This window comes from Lotus japonicus, chromosome 3, assembly GCF_012489685.1.
Source record: "Lotus japonicus ecotype B-129 chromosome 3, LjGifu_v1.2".
NCBI classification, from domain to species: domain Eukaryota; kingdom Viridiplantae; phylum Streptophyta; class Magnoliopsida; order Fabales; family Fabaceae; genus Lotus; species Lotus japonicus.
In genome coordinates, this window is record NC_080043.1 from 73,395,948 (window position 1) to 73,414,236 (window position 18,289).

Here is an 18,289-nt window from a genome sequence, read left to right on the forward strand (position 1 = left end):
TTTTTGGCTAAAGGATAGCTTTGAACAGCAGCATGCATTTAATGAAGCTACCAACCGGAGATTTGAATCAATGGTTAGATGACACTCACAACGGCTACAAACAACGGCCAGATTTTGTGTCTCAACGGCTACACAACTAGCAAGATCATATATAAAGGACATATCTGAAGATTGAAGCAGAATAGAAGAGAAAATTATTGCAAGAAAAGAAAGAACTCAGAGCAGTTAATCAAAACATTCTTCAAAGCATTAAAAGCTCACAGCAGATTTCCTAAGAGTCAAATCCGATCTCATACCTCTGCTAAATCAAGAGAGAATACCAAACCTTAAAAGAGTCAAACCTCTTCTTTTACTTCTCTCTTAGATTCTGAACTCTTGTGTGGTCCAACGTCCCTTCAGAACCCAAAACACTTGAGAGTTCCAGTGCCATAAATTGTCTACACCAACTCTTTTAAGAAGAGATTTCTTGTAGAACCAAACAATCTTGTTGATTGTAGGAGGAGTCCTGTACAATACTTGAAGAAGTCCGTGATAATACTAGGAGGAGTCCTGTACAATACTTGGAGAAGTCCGTGATAATACTTGGAGAAGTCCTGTCTAATACTTGTATTGGTGAAGTCATTGATACTTGCTAGTGAAAATCTTGGTGGTGGCCAAGTACTGGACGTAGCCCAATTGTTTAGGGTGAACCAGTATAAATTCCTGTGTGCTGATCGTTCTGCTTTATTTACTTACTTCCGCTGCACTAAACAGTTTTTGAAAAGTCACCAGAACAATTTTCTTAAGAACTTATCTTCTTTTCATAAACCAAATTTTTAACAAGTAATTTTTAAAGAACACAATTCAAACCCCCCCCCCCCCTTTCTTGTGTTACTTATTTACATATCAGTTATGTCACAACCTTGTAGAGAGATGCGAGAGCTTTTCTCTCTACTCCAAGGCTTTACATGTAAAAATGAAAGGATTGTGAAGAATTTCTGAGTTTGAGTGAACACCAGACATTTGAGCTTGCCCCACTTACCTTGTGCGTAGGGTGATCGTGGAGCATGGCTTGTCCCTCTATTGAACATGCATGGTGAAGTATGAATTATAGGTCAAAGACTGAAGAAATGATGAGAAGTAATTATTGGAAGGTTGAGTGTGTGAAGGAGAGAAGAATGTTTTGGTAATAGAGGAATAGTGAAGAGAAAGGGATGAAATAGTTCAATGAAGATCAAGGCCATGTGATAAGAATTGAATTAGAATTTCATTTCAATTGAATTTGAGATATAGATCAATGAGAGTATTGTTGCTCTTGGAGATTAACTTGAATTACATGATATAATTGATTTCACATAATTATAAATAATAATAATAATAATAATAATAATAATAATAATAATAATAATATCACACGTAAAATAAAGCACATTAGTATATTTTTAATATAAATATATTATATTTTGAAAATTATTTATCATAACTATCTTTTTTTTGGGGCTGTCTATATTGCTTGGTGATTTGCTTTTTGGTGCGCAAATCTCCACTTTACTCCTACTCTTGATTGTTAGGCTTTGAAATATATATATATATAACATTACCCTTTTACTGTCAAAAAACAAAGAAACACACGTATATATAAATACGTATCGTGCGATTTTTATACGATTTTTGGGTAACGAAGGTACGAGATATTACAAGATCCTACATGGCGTTTTTAATCTAGTTAATCCTAAGAAGATACTTTTTTTTGTGCACCGGAAAATTAACAAACAAGTAAAAAACTAAGGGATCGCGAGAAAGTCTTTCAACAATAAGACCTCAAACTCAGGGGAAGGGAAATGAACCCTCTGTACTCCTAGGGAGGGCAGAGACGAAGCTCTATGCGCAAGCCAATCCGCTGAAGCATTTTCATCTCTATTGATCCAAGTCAGTTTTACACACCAATCTCTAGCAAGCAACCCACGAATCTCACCCAGCAATGTTGCACTACTGTGGTGCCTCCAATTAACAACACTCTTGAGTACTGTGATAAAGTTGAAGCAATCAAGCTCACATATCCTCGCAGTGTCCCTGGTTCCAAGCGAATAACAGTCCCTCGCGGAGCACTGAAGCCTCAACAATAAATGAGTTCCCTCCCACCTCATGCCACAAGAAGCCACCGAGCCAGCTATTTGTGTTATCTCGAAGTAAACCGCCTCCTCCCATATTGTCTTCTACCTCTCACAAACTCTCATCCGTATTGAGTTTCACAAAACCCACCGGAGGGGCCTTCCACCGATTGCACAACATGTCCATGCCATCCACTATAGTTGTCGGTGAGCAAAACTGCACAAACTCATCATGTTCATGGCGAACCTTCTGCCATGTAACTTGTAATATGTCCACAAATTCTGATCAAGGACTATGTTATTGCGCCACTTCCATGCTCCCCAAATCCCAGCTAAGAATTGCATTGCATTGAGACCCCTCGAATGGTATTTAATCTAGTCATGGAGTTCCAAACTCTAGAAATTCCACCAGTTCCAAGCTCCTAATCTGCCCCACAACTCGCTAGAGTGAGGGCAATCTCTCAACGCGTGTATACCATCTTCCATATCCGCTGAACATCGAGTGCAGGCCCCTGAAACAGCAAGGTGGCACCTATGGCGATTCGTATTTACAAAGAGAGCATCGTGGAGGGCAAGCCAAAGGTACTCACAAGATTAGGGTTAATGTCATGCCCACAATCACATTCTCTATTCTCCCTGCTTATCAAAAAACATTCTCTTAATGAAGTTACTTCCAATGCTCTTTCTCTTCTTACGGTGGATAGTGAACTTCACATGTCATCCATACAAGAGTGAAGTTCATTACTTCTTTTAAAATTCAAATACTTTTAAAAAGTTTTAATTTAAATTTTTAAAATTCAATCCTTTTACTATACTGAAGTTTATTAAAAATAAATTAAATACATAAAATATTAAAATATTAAATAAAAAATTATTCTGTATAAATAAATAAGTTAGTTCAATACATATAAAGTGTGCTGCTAGCTTGCTAAAGAATTTTTTTAAATTACAACAAAACAAATTCTTTAGAAACACACTTTATATTATTAATGATAATAATATTATTATTATTTAATTCAAAATATTAATGTTTATATATCAAAGTACATTAATTATTAAAAAAATTGGTAAGAACATTAATTATTAAATTGAAATTTACTTATGTAAAACTAAAATAGTAATTAATTTTTCCATATTTATATCATTTAAACAATTATTTATGATACTTTTCAAAATTATTTATGATATTAAAAATAAATATTATTTATATTATTGAAAATAATTTAAATAGATAAAAGTTAAATATATTAAATAAAAAGTATAATGTATATAAATGTCAATAGTTCACCGCATAGTTATACACTTTAGCAGCACACTTTATATATTTGTTTTTTACATCAGAAAGATAAATTGATCACTAGACCTCCCCTTCCCAACTCATATCTCCCTCAGCTCCCTCACTAGACTTTATATTATTAACAATACTATTATTATTTATTATTTAATTCAAAATATTAATAATTATATTTCGAAGTACATTAATTATTACAATAATTTGGTCCAAGCATTAATTATTAAATTGAAAATTACTCATGTATAATAAAAAAACAACAATGTCTTGGTTTAATGGTAGGCAGGCTAGATCCACGTAAGGGTGAGATTGATCGAACCCTGGGAACCGCACTTGTTAGGTGGGGCAGCTACCGTATCCCAAACAGGTCCACACTTGTCATGGATAATAAAATATTAATTAAAAATTATATATATTTATAATATTCATTTGGAAAATTATTAATGTGGGTTTTATTTAATTAATATTTCATTAAAAAATGTAAATATAATTAATAATTCTTTTTATTATGTATATTAGTTATTAATCCAAAACTACTAATATATAAAAAAATATTCATTTTATATATATATTTAACATTATATAGGCTTTCAAAAAAAATTAGATAGTATAATTCAATATGAAAAGTATTAATGTCAATATTAATTCATTATTATTTATGTTTATTTTTTATGTATATTTATATAATTACTATTTATTTTACTAAACATAATTTTAAATATGAAAAAATAAATTTTTAAAAAAATATTTTTATAAATATAAATAAGTCAGTTCAATGCAAAAAATTCTTAGAATAACACTTTATATCATTAATTATAACAATATTTATTATTATTTCATTCAAAAAAGTAATATTTATATTTCAAACTACTTTTACTGTTACAAAGGAAAATAATTTCAAAGTACATTAATTATTAAAACCTTTTTGGTCAAAATATTAATGATTTAATTGAAAATTACTTATGTATAGTCAAAATATTAACTACTTTTATAAAATATATCCATATATATAATATTCATGGGAAAAGTATTAATATGATAGTATTATTTAAATAACATTTCATTTCAATTTTTTAATTACAATTATGAATGCTTTCCTTATTATGTATATTAGCTATTAATCCATTAGCTTATATATAACCAAACATAAAATATTCATTATATATATATATTTAACATTATTTAGTAGAATTCATTTTGAAAAGTATTAATGTCAATATTAGTTATTATTATTTCTGTAAACGTTACATATGTATATAATTATTCTTTATATTATTAAATCAATTAATTAATTCATAAAAATTTAAAATATTAAAAAAATATTCTTCATATACAATATAAATAAGTCAGTTCAATGTACAGTTATATTCTTTATCAGAAAGTATTAATATAGTAAAACGTCCTTCCGTATTTATAAAGGTCAAGTTTGATACTTTATAGAAGATATTGTTTTATTAGAATCAACTTTATATATTCTTAAACTTTAAAACGAGCTGACTTCTGATAGTGTAAAAAACTAAAAATCATTATTATACTCGTGCGTAAAGCACTCATAGGTAGCAGTTTGTTGTACTTGTAACCTCCAGTTTCATACTGTGGACTCGAAAAGGTGCACGGTGGCGCCAATTACATGTAGAATAAACTAATGATGCGTAATAGCAACACTCACTATAACACTCTTTCTTCAAAACTCTTTTATTAATTACTCCCTCCGTTCCAAAATCGTAGCTTAAGGGTTATGCACAAAGATTAAGAATTCATTAATTAATGTTATAATTTGACTGAAACACCCTTATTTAATATGAGTTATATGAAAGAGAGAAAATGAAAATCATTGGTCAATTAATTGGTGAGAATTGTGATTGGTGGAATTAAGAGGTGATACTTGGGTGATGTAATATTAAATGAGGGCATGAATGGAAGAGAATGAGATAAAGTGTTTTGGATATGTAAAACAACAATGATTTTGGAACAAAATAAAAAAGTTAAAACTACAATAATTTTGGAACGGAGGGAGTAATTAAAATTCATATGAATTTCATTAAATTAAAAATACGCCTCATATTTGTAATATACCTCACATAAATTTTAATAAATTTATGACGAGTGTTAAAGTGAGTTTTACTATCATTTCTCACGTTAAAAAAAAAATATCATTTCTCATAAATTAAATTTAATTATGAAAAATAAAATCATTAATAACCCATATTTTTTTTTGAACTACTGATTATTAATGATTAATTACACAACAATCTGAGTCATTGGTATAATCCACATCGATAATAATCTTGGACCGTTACCTTAGGTTGGTTTTGGTGCTGACGCAACAACAACGCTAGACTTCACTCTGGAGAGTGCAAGCAAACACACACACACACACACACAAACTCTTCTGATTCTCAAATAACAAGAGCGTTGGAATGCAAATTGCAATGCACAATCGATTCAATTTTGATTTCTGAATTCCGAGAATTCCGCTGCTGAATCCTCAATCTCACTCTGCTTCCGTCGCGGAGGCGCGCGCCACCGGACGCCGAGTCCTCTCTCCGCCTTCGTCGACAACGACGGTAACCTTTTTACGTTTCCGCCATTTTTGTTCTTCTCTTTTTTTTTTGCTGCTGTGTTTGTTTGTTTGTTTGTTTGTTTGAATCGATGAATGATTGAATGAAATGTTTGTTTCATTTTCACGAGTTTTGATTGAATGCCTCGATCTTTGGGAAGATCGGTGTCTGAATTTCTAGTGGTTTGATCGGAAATTTCAATGTCGATGATAATGGTGATAATGGCGATGATGTTAATGGAATTGTCAAATGCTGGTTTTGTTTTTACGGAAATTTAGCAGATACCATCCATGCAAATCAAATTTAGTGTGTGATCGATTAAGAGGAGGAAATTTAGTGAGGAAGCTAAGATTTTGGGGAATTGGTGAAGGGGAAACAGGTGGGATCATACTATAGATAGGTACAGTCTAGGCATTTGTTCATGATTTTACAATTGGAAATGTTATATGGCACGAGACGAAATTCGTTTCATTCGGTGCCTTGCATGTTTATATTAACATGGTCTGAATGTGATTTTATTTTAAGTCTATCAGTTTTATGCGTTTTAAATAAAACTGATTGGATGTAGCTTGAATTCGTTGAATTCGTGGCCTGATCTTTTGGGCCATATAGAACTAGTCAATCAGCTACATTTTGTTTGGACTGTGATTATTAGTGAAATCAAAACAAATGACATGCTACAGCTAACTAAGAAAGCTGTGAGTATGTATTCTGTGTGGTTCTAATTCAGAACTTGCCATGAGCTTATTTTTACATCACAGTGATGCTAGTTTTGTTTCTCTGGAATACATTGTTTGGAGGTTTCAATGAATATTCATGTCATTTGAGCCCGTGGTAGTTCTTATTGATTAACTTTAGATGTTTTAGAAATTGGAGGGAGCAAAGGTGGCAAAACTTTATGCTTTTGATTCTATGGTGCACTCATAGTTGATAATAGCATGATATAACAGCGCTACAGACATATCATGTATGCGTACATATGCCGCCTTTATATGCTTCCTTTTAGAATGATATTGTTTAGAATGTTCTTTTTCTGGTGGTTCAGTTAATTTTAATTTGATGGATTCCAATAACTGGAGACCTAATCAGGGTACTGAACCCGCTATCGCCGCGGGTGATTGGAGAGCTGAACTCCCACCTGATTCACGACTAAGAGTTGTCAACAAAATGTAAGCTTCAGTTTCAGTACTGTATCACTGAGGTTTTATGAATAGGTTTTTTACTGGGTGTTGCATATCTAAAGGTCGTTACTAAATATATAATTAGTCGATTACTTGGCTACCTTTCTTAATGGTTTCTTTTGTTTGTCATATAAAAGCAATTCTATCCAAGAAAATAGAAATATATATATATGTTGGAATGAAGGTTTCTCTGATGATTTAATTGAATTTTCACCGCTAATCGTGTTCTGTACCATAATTATGAAACTATTGTTTTTCATGTGCAGAATGGAAACATTACAAAAACATCTTCCGCCTAATAATTCTACGAGACCAGATGAACTTCGAGATGTTGCTCAAAGGTTTGAAGAGAAGATTTTTACTGGTGCAACAAGCCAGGTACATCATTATAAGGATTGAGAAGTGTCCATTTTCATTTATGGTTACTTATGTAAATATATACACTATGGGAGACTAATGTTTAACTTGGTACTGGCATTCCATCTTTTCAGAATGATTATCTACGGAAAATTTCTATGAAGATGCTTACAATGGAGACTAGATCCCAAAATGCCATGGCCAATAATATGCCATCTAATCAAGTTGGCTCTAGCAGTAACCCTCCTGATCAAGGTTAGTATTTAATAGCCTAGGTTTGGTTATTGTATTCTAATTTGATATCGAAGAGGAAAGTCCTGCTTAATTTTTTTCTATTTAAATATTGAGAAAAGAATATTTAAATCCCCTCAACTTTGGGGCATTACTAGAAACTTCATAGTAGCATCAATCATTCCCTAAACTTCAATCATCACTCTAACAGGGATTTAATGGATCTCGAAGAAAAAACTTGCTAAATCCATTTTCAATCATGAGAAAGTGAAAATTGATTCTGATTTAATGATTTTGATCCATAGGGAAGCAAAATGTTCTTATTATGATGATTTATTAGGTTATTTTCAAATTTGGTGTTTTTTGTTTTTTGATTTTGGAAAGCATTAAAATTAGGTAAAATTTGAATTTAACTGATAGGTTTAGGACTCAGATTGCACAGAGATGGAAGGTTGAGGAATTTCCATGTTGCAATTTGGTTAAACAGAATAATCTATTGGAGTAATAGTTAAAGTCTAAGTACTAATGTTGATGAAGTTCATGGTGTCACTTACAAATGCCCCAAAATTTAGGGGAGCCAAATGCACTTTTTTTTTTAAATATTGTAATCCTGTATCTTTATACAGAACTCTGAAATGTTCATGTTTGTCAGCATATGTTGCTGGGACAATATAGTAAATATGGCTTGAAATATAATAGATAAGTGAACTTTTTACTCCATTAGCCATTCATACTATCCTTGTCCTTTGTCTTCTTTTATTTCTTTCTTTTGAATTTTTACCTTGACCTTTTCCATGTGTCGTCAGGGTGCAAATGGATAGTCATGTTTTATTGTGATGCATACTATACTATTCTCCTCTCACTAAGGTAAACCAAAATTTTCACAGGACTCATTTTGCAGCATCAAGTTCATAATCCAGGGCAGCAACATTCTATTCCTTTGCCTAGTCAGGCCCATCAACATCAGGAGCTTTTATCTCAAAACATTCAGAATACCGTTGCACCTCAACCTAACCTTCCACCAATATCTAGCCTAGCCCAAACTTCCAGCCAAAATATTGGTCAGAATTCCAACGTACAGAATATACCTGTTCAAAATTCAGTTGGTAGCAGCGCTATTATAGGCCAGAATTCCAACATACAAAATATGTTTTCTGGTTCTCAGAGGCAAATTGCAGGCGGGCAGCAGGTTGTTCCCCAACAGAAAGCGCAGAATCCACAACAGTATATCTACCAACAGCATCAGATTTTTAACCATAAGCTCCAGCTGCAGTCTCAGCCACACCCCCAACAACAGCAGAACCTTCTGCAATCAAATAAGCAATCTATTATGCAGCCTTCCATGATGCAAACATCTCTCCCCAGCCTTCCACAGAATCAACAATCTAATAATGTTCAACAGTCAACACAGTCCATGCTTCAGCAACAAGTTTTCAGGCATCAGCAACAACAGGCTTCTACTGTTCATCAGCAACAAACATCAATGACTCCACAACCGATCTTGCCTGTGCAGCAGCAGCAGCAACAGCTTATGGGGCCTCAGTCAATTGCAACAAACTTGCAACAACAAGCTCAGATGTTTGGACCACAGAGCAATGTTGGGGACATACAGCAACCACAGAGGTTACTTTCACAGCAGAATAATGTTACAAATTTGCAACAACGCCAGCAACATAAACAGTTAATAAATCAGCAAAACAATCTGACAAGTATACATCAGCAGCAGCTAGGAAATAATGTCCCTGGGTTACGGCAGCAACAGCTGCTTGGACCTGAATCTGGAAACCCAGGCATGCAAACAAGCCATCACTCTGTACACACAGTACAGCAACCAAAGGTCCCAATGCAGCAACAATCACAACAAAATGCATTGCCATCTCATGGGCAGCAATCACAGCCACAGGCTTCAGCGCAGCAATTAATGCCACAGATGCAACAGCAATTGGGTCTGCAGCCGCAGCCAAATCACTTACGAGAGATACAGCAAAGACTTCAAGCATCAGGGTCTTTACTTCAGCAAAATGCTTCTGATCAAAATAAAAAATTATATGAATCTCAAAGAGCTCTTCCAGAATCATCAACAAGTATGTCTGTGCATCTATTTACTTCTCTCTGACATTATATTTTTGTAGTTTATGGTTTCAATTGGCAAAAGCCAAGCACTCTGATAGAACTGGATTAGTGACGGAGTGAAAATAGGGAGAAGAGCCAGAATATGTTGTGTTATTTAGCAGTAACCCCTCTGGTCAAGATGATCCAAAGGTAGAAGATGATACACAAACTGACTATTCCTCAGGATATTCTAGAGACCCTGACCCTTTCTCAACTAACTAATGAACACCAATATTTTTCTCCCCCCCCCCCCCAACTAAGTATCCTCTACTTCTAAATAACTATAGATAGTGGTGTGGTATCCTCTGCTGTTTGTGCATAATGTTGGTTCTTTTTATTACTGGCCTGCTATCATGCTCATGCATTCTTATGTTCGTTTCATATCATATATATTGTAGCTTCTTTGGATTCGACAGCACAGATTGCACAGCCAAGTGGGGCTGATTGGCAAGAAGAAGTGTACCAAAAGGTACTGTGCTATTTTTCTTATCACTTTTACTTCCTCACTATAATTTTTCTATGACAACAGAAATTGATGAAGCAAACCGTGAAGTAAATTAAAGAAGAGTTATATGATGACTTTTATGGTGAAAATATTAATTAACAAGAATGTGAAATCTTAATTAGTCTTTGAGGAAAAATCATGATATAACTTTTTTTTCTAAATATACTCATTGGTCTGGCATCTTTTATTCATCCTTCTGAGCATAGCATTACTCAACTGTTGATACTGCTTATTTATTATGATGAAATAAATTGAGTTCTATATCTGAAGGAACTTCTTTCATTACTACTTTTTCATCCTCTTTTATTTAGTGCTATTCTGCAGTTTAAAGACTATAATTATTAATCCAATGCTATAGTGATATAAATGGCATTTCTTCAATGCAAGTTGGTACTATTGTTTACACATCTAAATTTGAGAATGAAAGTGAAACTTGCAATTTATGGTACCCAACAAAAGGTTAAAAAAATAAAAAGAATCTCTTTTATTTCCTCCAAAAGTGTTAAAAGTGTTGACGCAACAGTGATACAAAATGCCTTGCGTGAGGGGTCTCAAGGGTGACTATTGTTTTGATTATTTGATAATTGATTCTACCAATTTCAACCTACAGATTAAATCATGAGAAGTCTCGAGGTTACTAATGTTTTGATTATTTGATTCTGCTTATTTCAACCTACAGATCCAAACCATGAAAGAAAATTACTTCACAGATGTGAGCGAATTGTACCAGAAAGTTGCTTTGAGACTTCAGCAGGTATGTGAGCAATTCTTTTTTGACTTACAAATTTTAATAGCTACTATTGATAAAAACAGCCTTTCCATTGCAATTATCATGATAAATACTAGAATTTGTAGCCTGTGCTAAGCAGTAATTATATCAAGCCATAGAGTGGTTTATTCCTATGTGTTTGCTTATAGTTTGAGTTGAGTGATACAGGACTCAAATAAAAATTATTAAATGACAACTTGTAAAAATTATTCCTATGTGTTTGCTTATAGTTTGAGTTGAGTGATACAGGACTCAAAAAAAATTATTAAATGACAACTTGTAAGCATTTAATATCATTAGAACACGAAAAGCTTTTAATTCTTTATTTTTTCAGTACTCTGGAGTATTTATTCGTAAAACAATATAAATGAATGGTATTAAAGATTAACTAGTTCCTTGAGTGCACATGTTGTCAAATGCCATATTCTATCTATTTATGTGTCTGCATTTACTGTGTTCAATCCAATATCCGCTTCTCTTCCTTGAGTGCACATGTTGTCAAATGACATATTCTATCTATTGATGTGTCTGCATTTGCTCTGTTCAATCCAATATCTGTTTTTCTCCATCAGCATGACTCTCTTCTCCAACAACCGAGCTCAGATCAGAATCAGATTGAAAGACTGAGGAGATATAAAATGATGTTGGAGCATTTTATGACAATCCTACAGATTTCCAAGAACAGTATTTCACCTAGTATGAGGGGTAAAACAGATTCATATGAGAAGCAGATTGTAAGTATCCTCAGTCAACTTAGGCCTAGGAAAGGCATGCCTTTGCTGCAGTCCGGACAGCTTCCCTCAACTCATATGCCTTCCATGCCACAGCCACAGTCCCAAGTTACACAAGCACAGCCTCATGATAATCAAATAAACTCTCAGTTGCAGCCATCAAATAGACAAGGCTCTGTAGCAACAACACAGCAGAATAATATTTCTGATTTGCAGCACAACTCAATATCTGGTGCATCAACCGCACAGCAGAGTATGATGAATTCGATGCGACCTGGTACTAATTTAGATTCTGTGCAAGGAAATTATGTTAACTCCCTGCAGCAGGTTCCAGTGAGCTCCCTTCAACAGAACCCTGTTAGTACTCCTCAACAAAATAACTTCAATTCCTTACCATCACAAGGTGGGGTAAATGTTATCCAACCGAATTCAAATACCCTTCAGTCAGGTTCCAGTATGCTTCAATACCAACTGAAACAACAACAGGAACAGCAAATGACGATTCCACAGCTCAAACAACAATATCAGCAGCAACAGTTGATGCAGAGGCAGCAGATCCTACAGCAGCAGCAGCAACTACACCAGCAGCCTGCAAAGCAACAGATGTCTGCACAATTGCAGTCACATCAAATGACTCAGCTTCACCAAATGAATGATATGAAAATGCGACAAGGAATGGGTTTCAAGCAAGGGGTCTTTCAACAACATCTTACCTCTGGTCAACAACACTCAGCTTATTCCCATCAAAAGTTGAAACAAGGGAGTTCGTTTTCTGCTTCTTCACCCCAACACCTTCAGGCTGCATCTCCTCAGATTTCACAACATTCATCTCCACAGGTTGACCAACAAAATAATCTTCCGTCTCTAACAAAAGTTGCAACTCCTCTACAATCTTCTAATTCACCTTTTGTGGCCCCTACTCCTTCACCCCCTATGGCTCCATCACCTATGCCAGCTGAACCTGAGAAGCCCATTTCTGGTCTTTCGTCAGTATCAAATGCTGCAAATGTTGGATATCAACAAACAGGCAGTGCAGCAGCACAAGCACATTCCCTTGCCATTGGGACGCCGGGGATATCCGCCTCTCCTTTGTTGGCAGAATTCAGTGGTCCAGATGGTGCTCCTGTTAATGCTTTAGCAGCTACTCCTGAGAAGTCAACTACAGAGCAGCCTCTTGAGCGCCTAATTAGAGCGGTGAGTCTAGCAAGCTGGTATGCTAGCTTGATAAGTTGTTGTTCCTAAAGAAGTTATTTTATTAGTGATGTCGAATCACAGGGAGAAATTGTTATTTAGTTATCTGTGTCTTATGTATGGAATTTATGTCTAAATCATGATTCCAGGTGAAATCAATGTCAACTGCAACATTGACTGCTGCTGTCAATGATATTGGTTCAGTTGTCAGTATGAATGATAGGATAGCAGTATCATCTCCAGGTAATGGATCCAGAGCAGCTGTTGGTGAGGATTTGGCTTCCTTGATTAACTGTTGTGTTCGGGCTGGAAATTTTATTACTCAAGATGATAACAATGGAATTAAGAGGATGAAGCGCTGCACCGAGGCTGTACCCTTGAATGTTGTATCATCTTCTTGTAGCATGAATGATAGTGTCAAGCAGTTAAGTGCTTCAGAGGCTTCTGATCAAGAGTCAACTGCAACATCAAGTATCAAGAAGTTGAAGGTTGAGGTACTAAATTCTGTTTTCTTTTCATTTTATAATTCATATATGTTTCTGTCCACAGTCCACACTTTGTTTGCTGGCTAGACGTTGTGATTTTTATGTATTGGTATAGGTGGAATCCAGAAGAGCAAGTTGTTTTCATCCACGAGTTACTTAAATATACAAGAAATTGGGGAGAAAAATGTGTTCTTTAGTATATGCAACACTTCTGTGTTGCTAGGAAATGATTATTGAATTGGAGTTATTCTTGGTTGTAATTGGCCTATTTCATTCAAAGTTAAACAGGCTGTTAAAAATTCAACAACTCATTGGCAGGATCTTCTACGTGAATAAAATGATGTTGATGTCATTGGATTCTATCAAAAACCAAATCTTTCAAATTTCAATAAACCCATTTCAAGTAAAGTATTTTATTTTATACTGGTTTGTTGTGGCGCCTGAGTTTTTTCATTTTCCTCTAGCCCTTTAATCATATTACTTTCATTTGATCCATTTTTTATTAGAGCCATTGTTGGATTTTACCTCACCTCAATTGGTGCTATTCCAACTTTCTACCAAAAAATATACTAGGATTTTGCTCCTCTAAAAGTCTAAATTGAGTGGGTCACTTTAGAGGGAAAACAAGAAACTAAAGTCATTGATTGAGAAATCAACGGTTGACATTGTAATTACATACTTGCATGTGTATACAAACCATGAATTTATTTAAATATCAATAGTTGATTTATCAATAAATGGGTTTAAGTCTACTTTACCCTCTAAAGTGACCCCCCCCCCCTCCCTTTCTATACTCATAACCTTATAAATGTAATTGAACAATATAGTATTTACTAATTAGTAAGATGATAATGATAACAGCCATTCAAGAATGAAGATGAACAATTAGAGTAGTAATTGTATAAAACTTATTTAGCGGTTAGGCTTATGCATGGTCGGTATTTAATTATTTTGATTTAACAATTTGTGTAATGTTTCCTGACTGTCTTTATCATCCCCATTTGGTGAACTAGGTTTCAAACTTATGATAAAGCCCTTACTAAGTTTTTAGGTAGATGAGAGATATTTTTAAAAATTTGAAGTAGACAAGTTTACTTTAGCTTTCTGGAAGTTATTGTCTAAAGACTCATTGTAATCACAATTCACAAGATCATTTCAACTTTTCTTTACTTGCAAGTGCTTGTCGAAAAGTTTATCTAAACTGGCTCTTAATGTGACTAATGTGGCAGGTGAATCATGCACTTCTGGAAGAGCTAAGGAAAATTAATAACCGACTCATTGACACTGTAGTAGACATAAGTGATGAAGATGCTGATCAAACTGCAGTTGCTGAAGGGGCAGAAGGAACTGTCATCAAGTGTTCTTTTACTCCTGTGGCTTTTAGTCCGACCTTGAAATCCCAATATGCTTCAGGGCAGATGGTGGGCTCCTAGATCTAGCAATTTCAACAACTTTTATTTTATTTTATTTTGTTAGCCTTACCTGTGCTTTATCACCATACAGTCAACTATTCAGCCCCTGCGTTTGCTGATTCCGCCAAATTATCCAAATTGTTCTCCCATACTTCTTGATCAGTTTTCATTTGAATCCAGGTGAGATAATGCGCATTTTGGCATCTTTACTGTTTAATTGTTTTGAACAAATAATTGTAGCACATAGGTGTATAAGTGTATTGCTTGCTTTTATCAACAGAAAGGAGAAATGTCACATTCTGTAAAGCTTTTATGCATGAAATATTTATATGATTGCATTAGACTAAGTATTTAAGGATGATCGTAGCTTTGTTAAGGGGTTGAAAATATAGGTGAAATTTCATGGACTTTTTAATGGTAAATTTATATTGAAAACTCATCCATGATTTCCCCCCCTCTGATTTCTCCCCATAAATAAGCTGAGCCTGAAAGGTAATATTGTTCAGTATTGATATGCTTTTATTGATGTACCGGATCACTTCTCTATTTGGCTGTTAAGTCACTCACTGACTCTTATGCATTAGTATTTATTACAATAGGATTTTCTGCATATACAAAGATATGGAAATTATGCATGCAATTAAGAAATTATTTTACTAGATTTCATTCCAAATATTTAAACCTGCTGTTTTAGATGTCATTATTCAATTTTATTTGATGCTAGTTTCCGTTTTTTTTTTTTTCTCCTCACTGAATTGATTCTTCTTTTATTGATTGAATTTATTCAATGGTGTCTCACTTTTCACCCTCTCCGTAGTTTATATTATATTTGCTGAGAAATCTGCTTTTTCTAATGTGAATTGGGGTTGCATCTGTTATTCTATTCTAACAGTGGGGAGAATGGAGATCTTTCAGTGAAGGCAAAGCTAAGGTTTAGCATATCCTTACGTAGTTTATCGGAACCGATGTCCCTTGGGGAGATAGTGAGGACTTGGGATGCTTGCGCTCGCAGTGTTATCTCTGAGTATGCACAACAGAGAGGTGGGGGAAGCTTCAGCTCTAGGTATGGAAGCTGGGATGCTGTTTCATGCTGACCTAGTTTTGGCCTAGAAGTCCTTGAACATTCTGTTTTTATTTATATGAACAGTTAGATAAAAACCTTTTTATGAAGTAACATGCCATGGAGTTTTTCCAATTTATACTCCGTGGCATATCTTTATATTTATCAAAGGTAATACTGGATTTAATGGTTACCTTTTTTTGCCGGGAATTATATAATGCATAATGGCGTATTATGCTAAGTAGTTTTGGCTTTCTTATCTCGTTTGCTTGATTAGAAATATTTATTGTTATTTAACTGCTGCATAGGATGATGGAAGTAGATGCCTGACTATTTGACTAAGAAATAATTACAAGAACAAAAATGGGGTCCCTCCTCACTGTTCTATCAATGGTGTTTCTAAACTATAAGAGCATGGCTGTACAACACAAGTCAAACTCAATGGTCACCACTTTGAGTAAACAAAGGCCTAAATAGATTAATCACACCTTCACATGTGTAGCCTGTGTAGAGCGTGGGGCACTTCCATCTCACCCCTTCTGCATGTTGAAAGGTTCAAACAACACAACAATAATGATATTACCCACATATCTTCAATAGTTGAAAGAAACAAATTATCATTGCAGGTAGGGAAAAAGGCTTTGCTCTAGAATTCAAAGGCAAGGTAGTATATTAGCTATTACATATACTTTGGTAAAGTATATATTGTCAAACATAAGAGAGTACAATTCACAAACTCAAGTCAATCATAACTGTTTGGACTTCAAATTTGCTATAGAACTGAACATCTATTTTAATCAATCTCTTCCCATAAACACGCTAATCTGGTGCAAATTTTCCCCTATTAAAGCTAAAGACCATGAACATGTAAAAGTAAAGTAGACAATCTCATTACTTAAACAGAAAGGTTCTGCTAAAGTTACCCATCCGCGTGACCCACACCACTAAAGAAAAGAAGAAGAAAAAAAGCAACACAAACAAACACTTTCAAATCTCTCTTGGTGGAAGAACCCAAAAAACCCTTCTCTCACCAACTAACTAAAAATAAGGGATCAAATCATAGCATGTTTCAATCCCACTTATCTTTCATCAGAATGAATCAGAATCAATTCTGAAAAAGAAACTAGAAACTACTCACAGCATGTTTAGATTCACGTTCAGATCTTCTAGAATCAATTCTAGCTCCACGAAAGCTACTCCTAGTAGGTTCTCCGTGATTCTCCTTCGACCGTGAAAATTTAACGTGTATCCAAGCATTCAAGCATTCATTTAGACCCCAAAACTGAAGGGTTTCCGATCCAAACATGTAATTCACCCCCTATAAAAGTTATTAAAAAAAAAACTGAGGAAATTTTCAATTTGGCTTTAGATCCTGAAACATAGTATCCCACCTGATCTCTTCAACAGCAGAAGACCAGTAACCATCATCATCATCACCTTTCAATTTTTCCTCCTCCTTCTGAAAATGGCACACCATAGGACTAGAAAAACTCTCAAGAGCAGGCAACACTGCAGGACTTCCATTTGTCAGCAAGAGCCTCTCTTGGCTGTTACTAGCCACCACCAACCTCCTGCTATTCCTCTTCACTACAGCGTTCTTCCGCCACAATCTCGTCCCATAAGGCCTCGACGTTATGGACGGCACCACCACAAGCGCCGACGACTCCTCGCAGCGGGTGAACATGCGGATATAATTGCTCAAACACCTCTTGGTCTTCTTGATCGCCACCATGAGCCTCGCTACCGGGAGTGGTCTCTTCCCGGCCTTGTCTTTCCTAGCGAGCTTGAGAATTTCTAGCCTGTGTTTGGCTATGGAGATTCCCATGCTCTGAAGAAACTCGTGGTTGAAGTAGATCATGTCTTCTTCTTCGAGCTCGTTGTGGGCGAAGGTGAGGCCGTACTCGTATACTAGGGAGGGTTCAAGGGATGTTTTGGAGAGCCAGGAGAACCAGTCCATGGTTGGTGAGTTGAAGGAATGATAGTAATGTGTTATGTGTGAGTGAGTCACTGTGTGTTGTGGGTTTGTGGGTTTCTTTTTCAAGAGTGAAGAGTGTGTATATATAAAGAGAAAGGGTGAATGGTATAGTCGTATTGAGTATAGTATAGAATAAAGAGAAACTGAAAAGAAAGTGGTTATGTGTGAGGAGTGACTTAGACTTTTATGGGGTGGGTATGTGCTTTTTGAAATTGGTTATTAGCTGAATCTTGAGAGTGACACTAAAGAAAAAGTAAGCAGAGGTGTGTGGACAATTTTTATTAGTGCATGTATATTGCACATTTGGAATCCATTAGACTTTTTAATCACATTAATCA

General features: G+C 34.9%; 2 protein-coding genes across 7 annotated transcripts; one reads left to right on the forward strand and one right to left on the reverse strand.

Annotated features, from left to right (window-relative positions):
• Nucleotides 1-5,690: 5,690 nt before the first annotated feature.
• On the forward strand, nucleotides 5,691-16,169 carry LOC130745773 (mediator of RNA polymerase II transcription subunit 15a-like). 5 transcript variants are annotated; one of them, XM_057598146.1, is made up of 12 exons: nucleotides 5,693-5,948; nucleotides 6,988-7,111; nucleotides 7,390-7,501; nucleotides 7,615-7,735; nucleotides 8,599-9,795; nucleotides 10,222-10,292; nucleotides 11,008-11,082; nucleotides 11,670-13,022; nucleotides 13,169-13,507; nucleotides 14,734-14,925; nucleotides 15,008-15,096; nucleotides 15,809-16,169. In XM_057598146.1, the coding sequence occupies exons 2-12, from the start codon at nucleotides 7,002-7,004 to the stop codon at nucleotides 16,008-16,010; spliced, it is 3,861 nt and encodes a 1,286-aa protein (XP_057454129.1). In that variant the 5' UTR covers nucleotides 5,693-5,948; nucleotides 6,988-7,001; the 3' UTR covers nucleotides 16,011-16,169. The 5 variants fall into 5 exon arrangements, with proteins under 5 accessions (XP_057454132.1, XP_057454129.1, XP_057454128.1 ...); XM_057598145.1 differs by having other exon boundaries at nucleotides 5,694-5,948; nucleotides 13,169-13,513; XM_057598148.1 differs by having other exon boundaries at nucleotides 5,695-5,948; nucleotides 7,032-7,111; nucleotides 13,169-13,513.
• Nucleotides 16,170-16,286: 117 nt separating this feature from the next.
• LOC130745774 (uncharacterized) lies at nucleotides 16,287-18,083 on the reverse strand. Of its 2 annotated transcripts, none has more exons than XM_057598150.1 (2): nucleotides 17,368-18,083; nucleotides 16,287-16,515 (listed from the first exon to the last, which is right to left on the reverse strand). In XM_057598150.1, exons 1-2 carry the CDS (start codon nucleotides 17,931-17,933, stop codon nucleotides 16,467-16,469), a joined length of 615 nt encoding a protein of 204 aa, XP_057454133.1. In that variant the 5' UTR covers nucleotides 17,934-18,083; the 3' UTR covers nucleotides 16,287-16,466. The 2 variants fall into 2 exon arrangements, with proteins under 2 accessions (XP_057454133.1, XP_057454134.1); XM_057598151.1 differs by having other exon boundaries at nucleotides 17,115-18,077.
• Between the last annotated feature and the right edge of the window lie 206 nt (nucleotides 18,084-18,289).

Excerpts from the sequence above, each read along its gene's own strand:
- LOC130745773 (XM_057598145.1), top strand. The coding sequence starts at position 7,002 with ATGGATTCCAATAACTGGAGACCTAATCAGGGTACTGAACCCGCTATC. Across the intron at positions 10,293-11,007 it reads AAGAAGAAGTGTACCAAAAG|ATCCAAACCATGAAAGAAAA; the intron begins GTACTGTGCTAT and ends TTCAACCTACAG. Across the intron at positions 13,023-13,168 it reads TTGAGCGCCTAATTAGAGCG|GTGAAATCAATGTCAACTGC; the intron begins GTGAGTCTAGCA and ends TCATGATTCCAG.
- LOC130745774 (XM_057598150.1), bottom strand. The coding sequence starts at position 17,933 with ATGGACTGGTTCTCCTGGCTCTCCAAAACATCCCTTGAACCCTCCCTA. Across the intron at positions 16,516-17,367 it reads TCTGCTGTTGAAGAGATCAG|AAGGGGTGAGATGGAAGTGC; the intron begins GTGGGATACTAT and ends TTCAACATGCAG.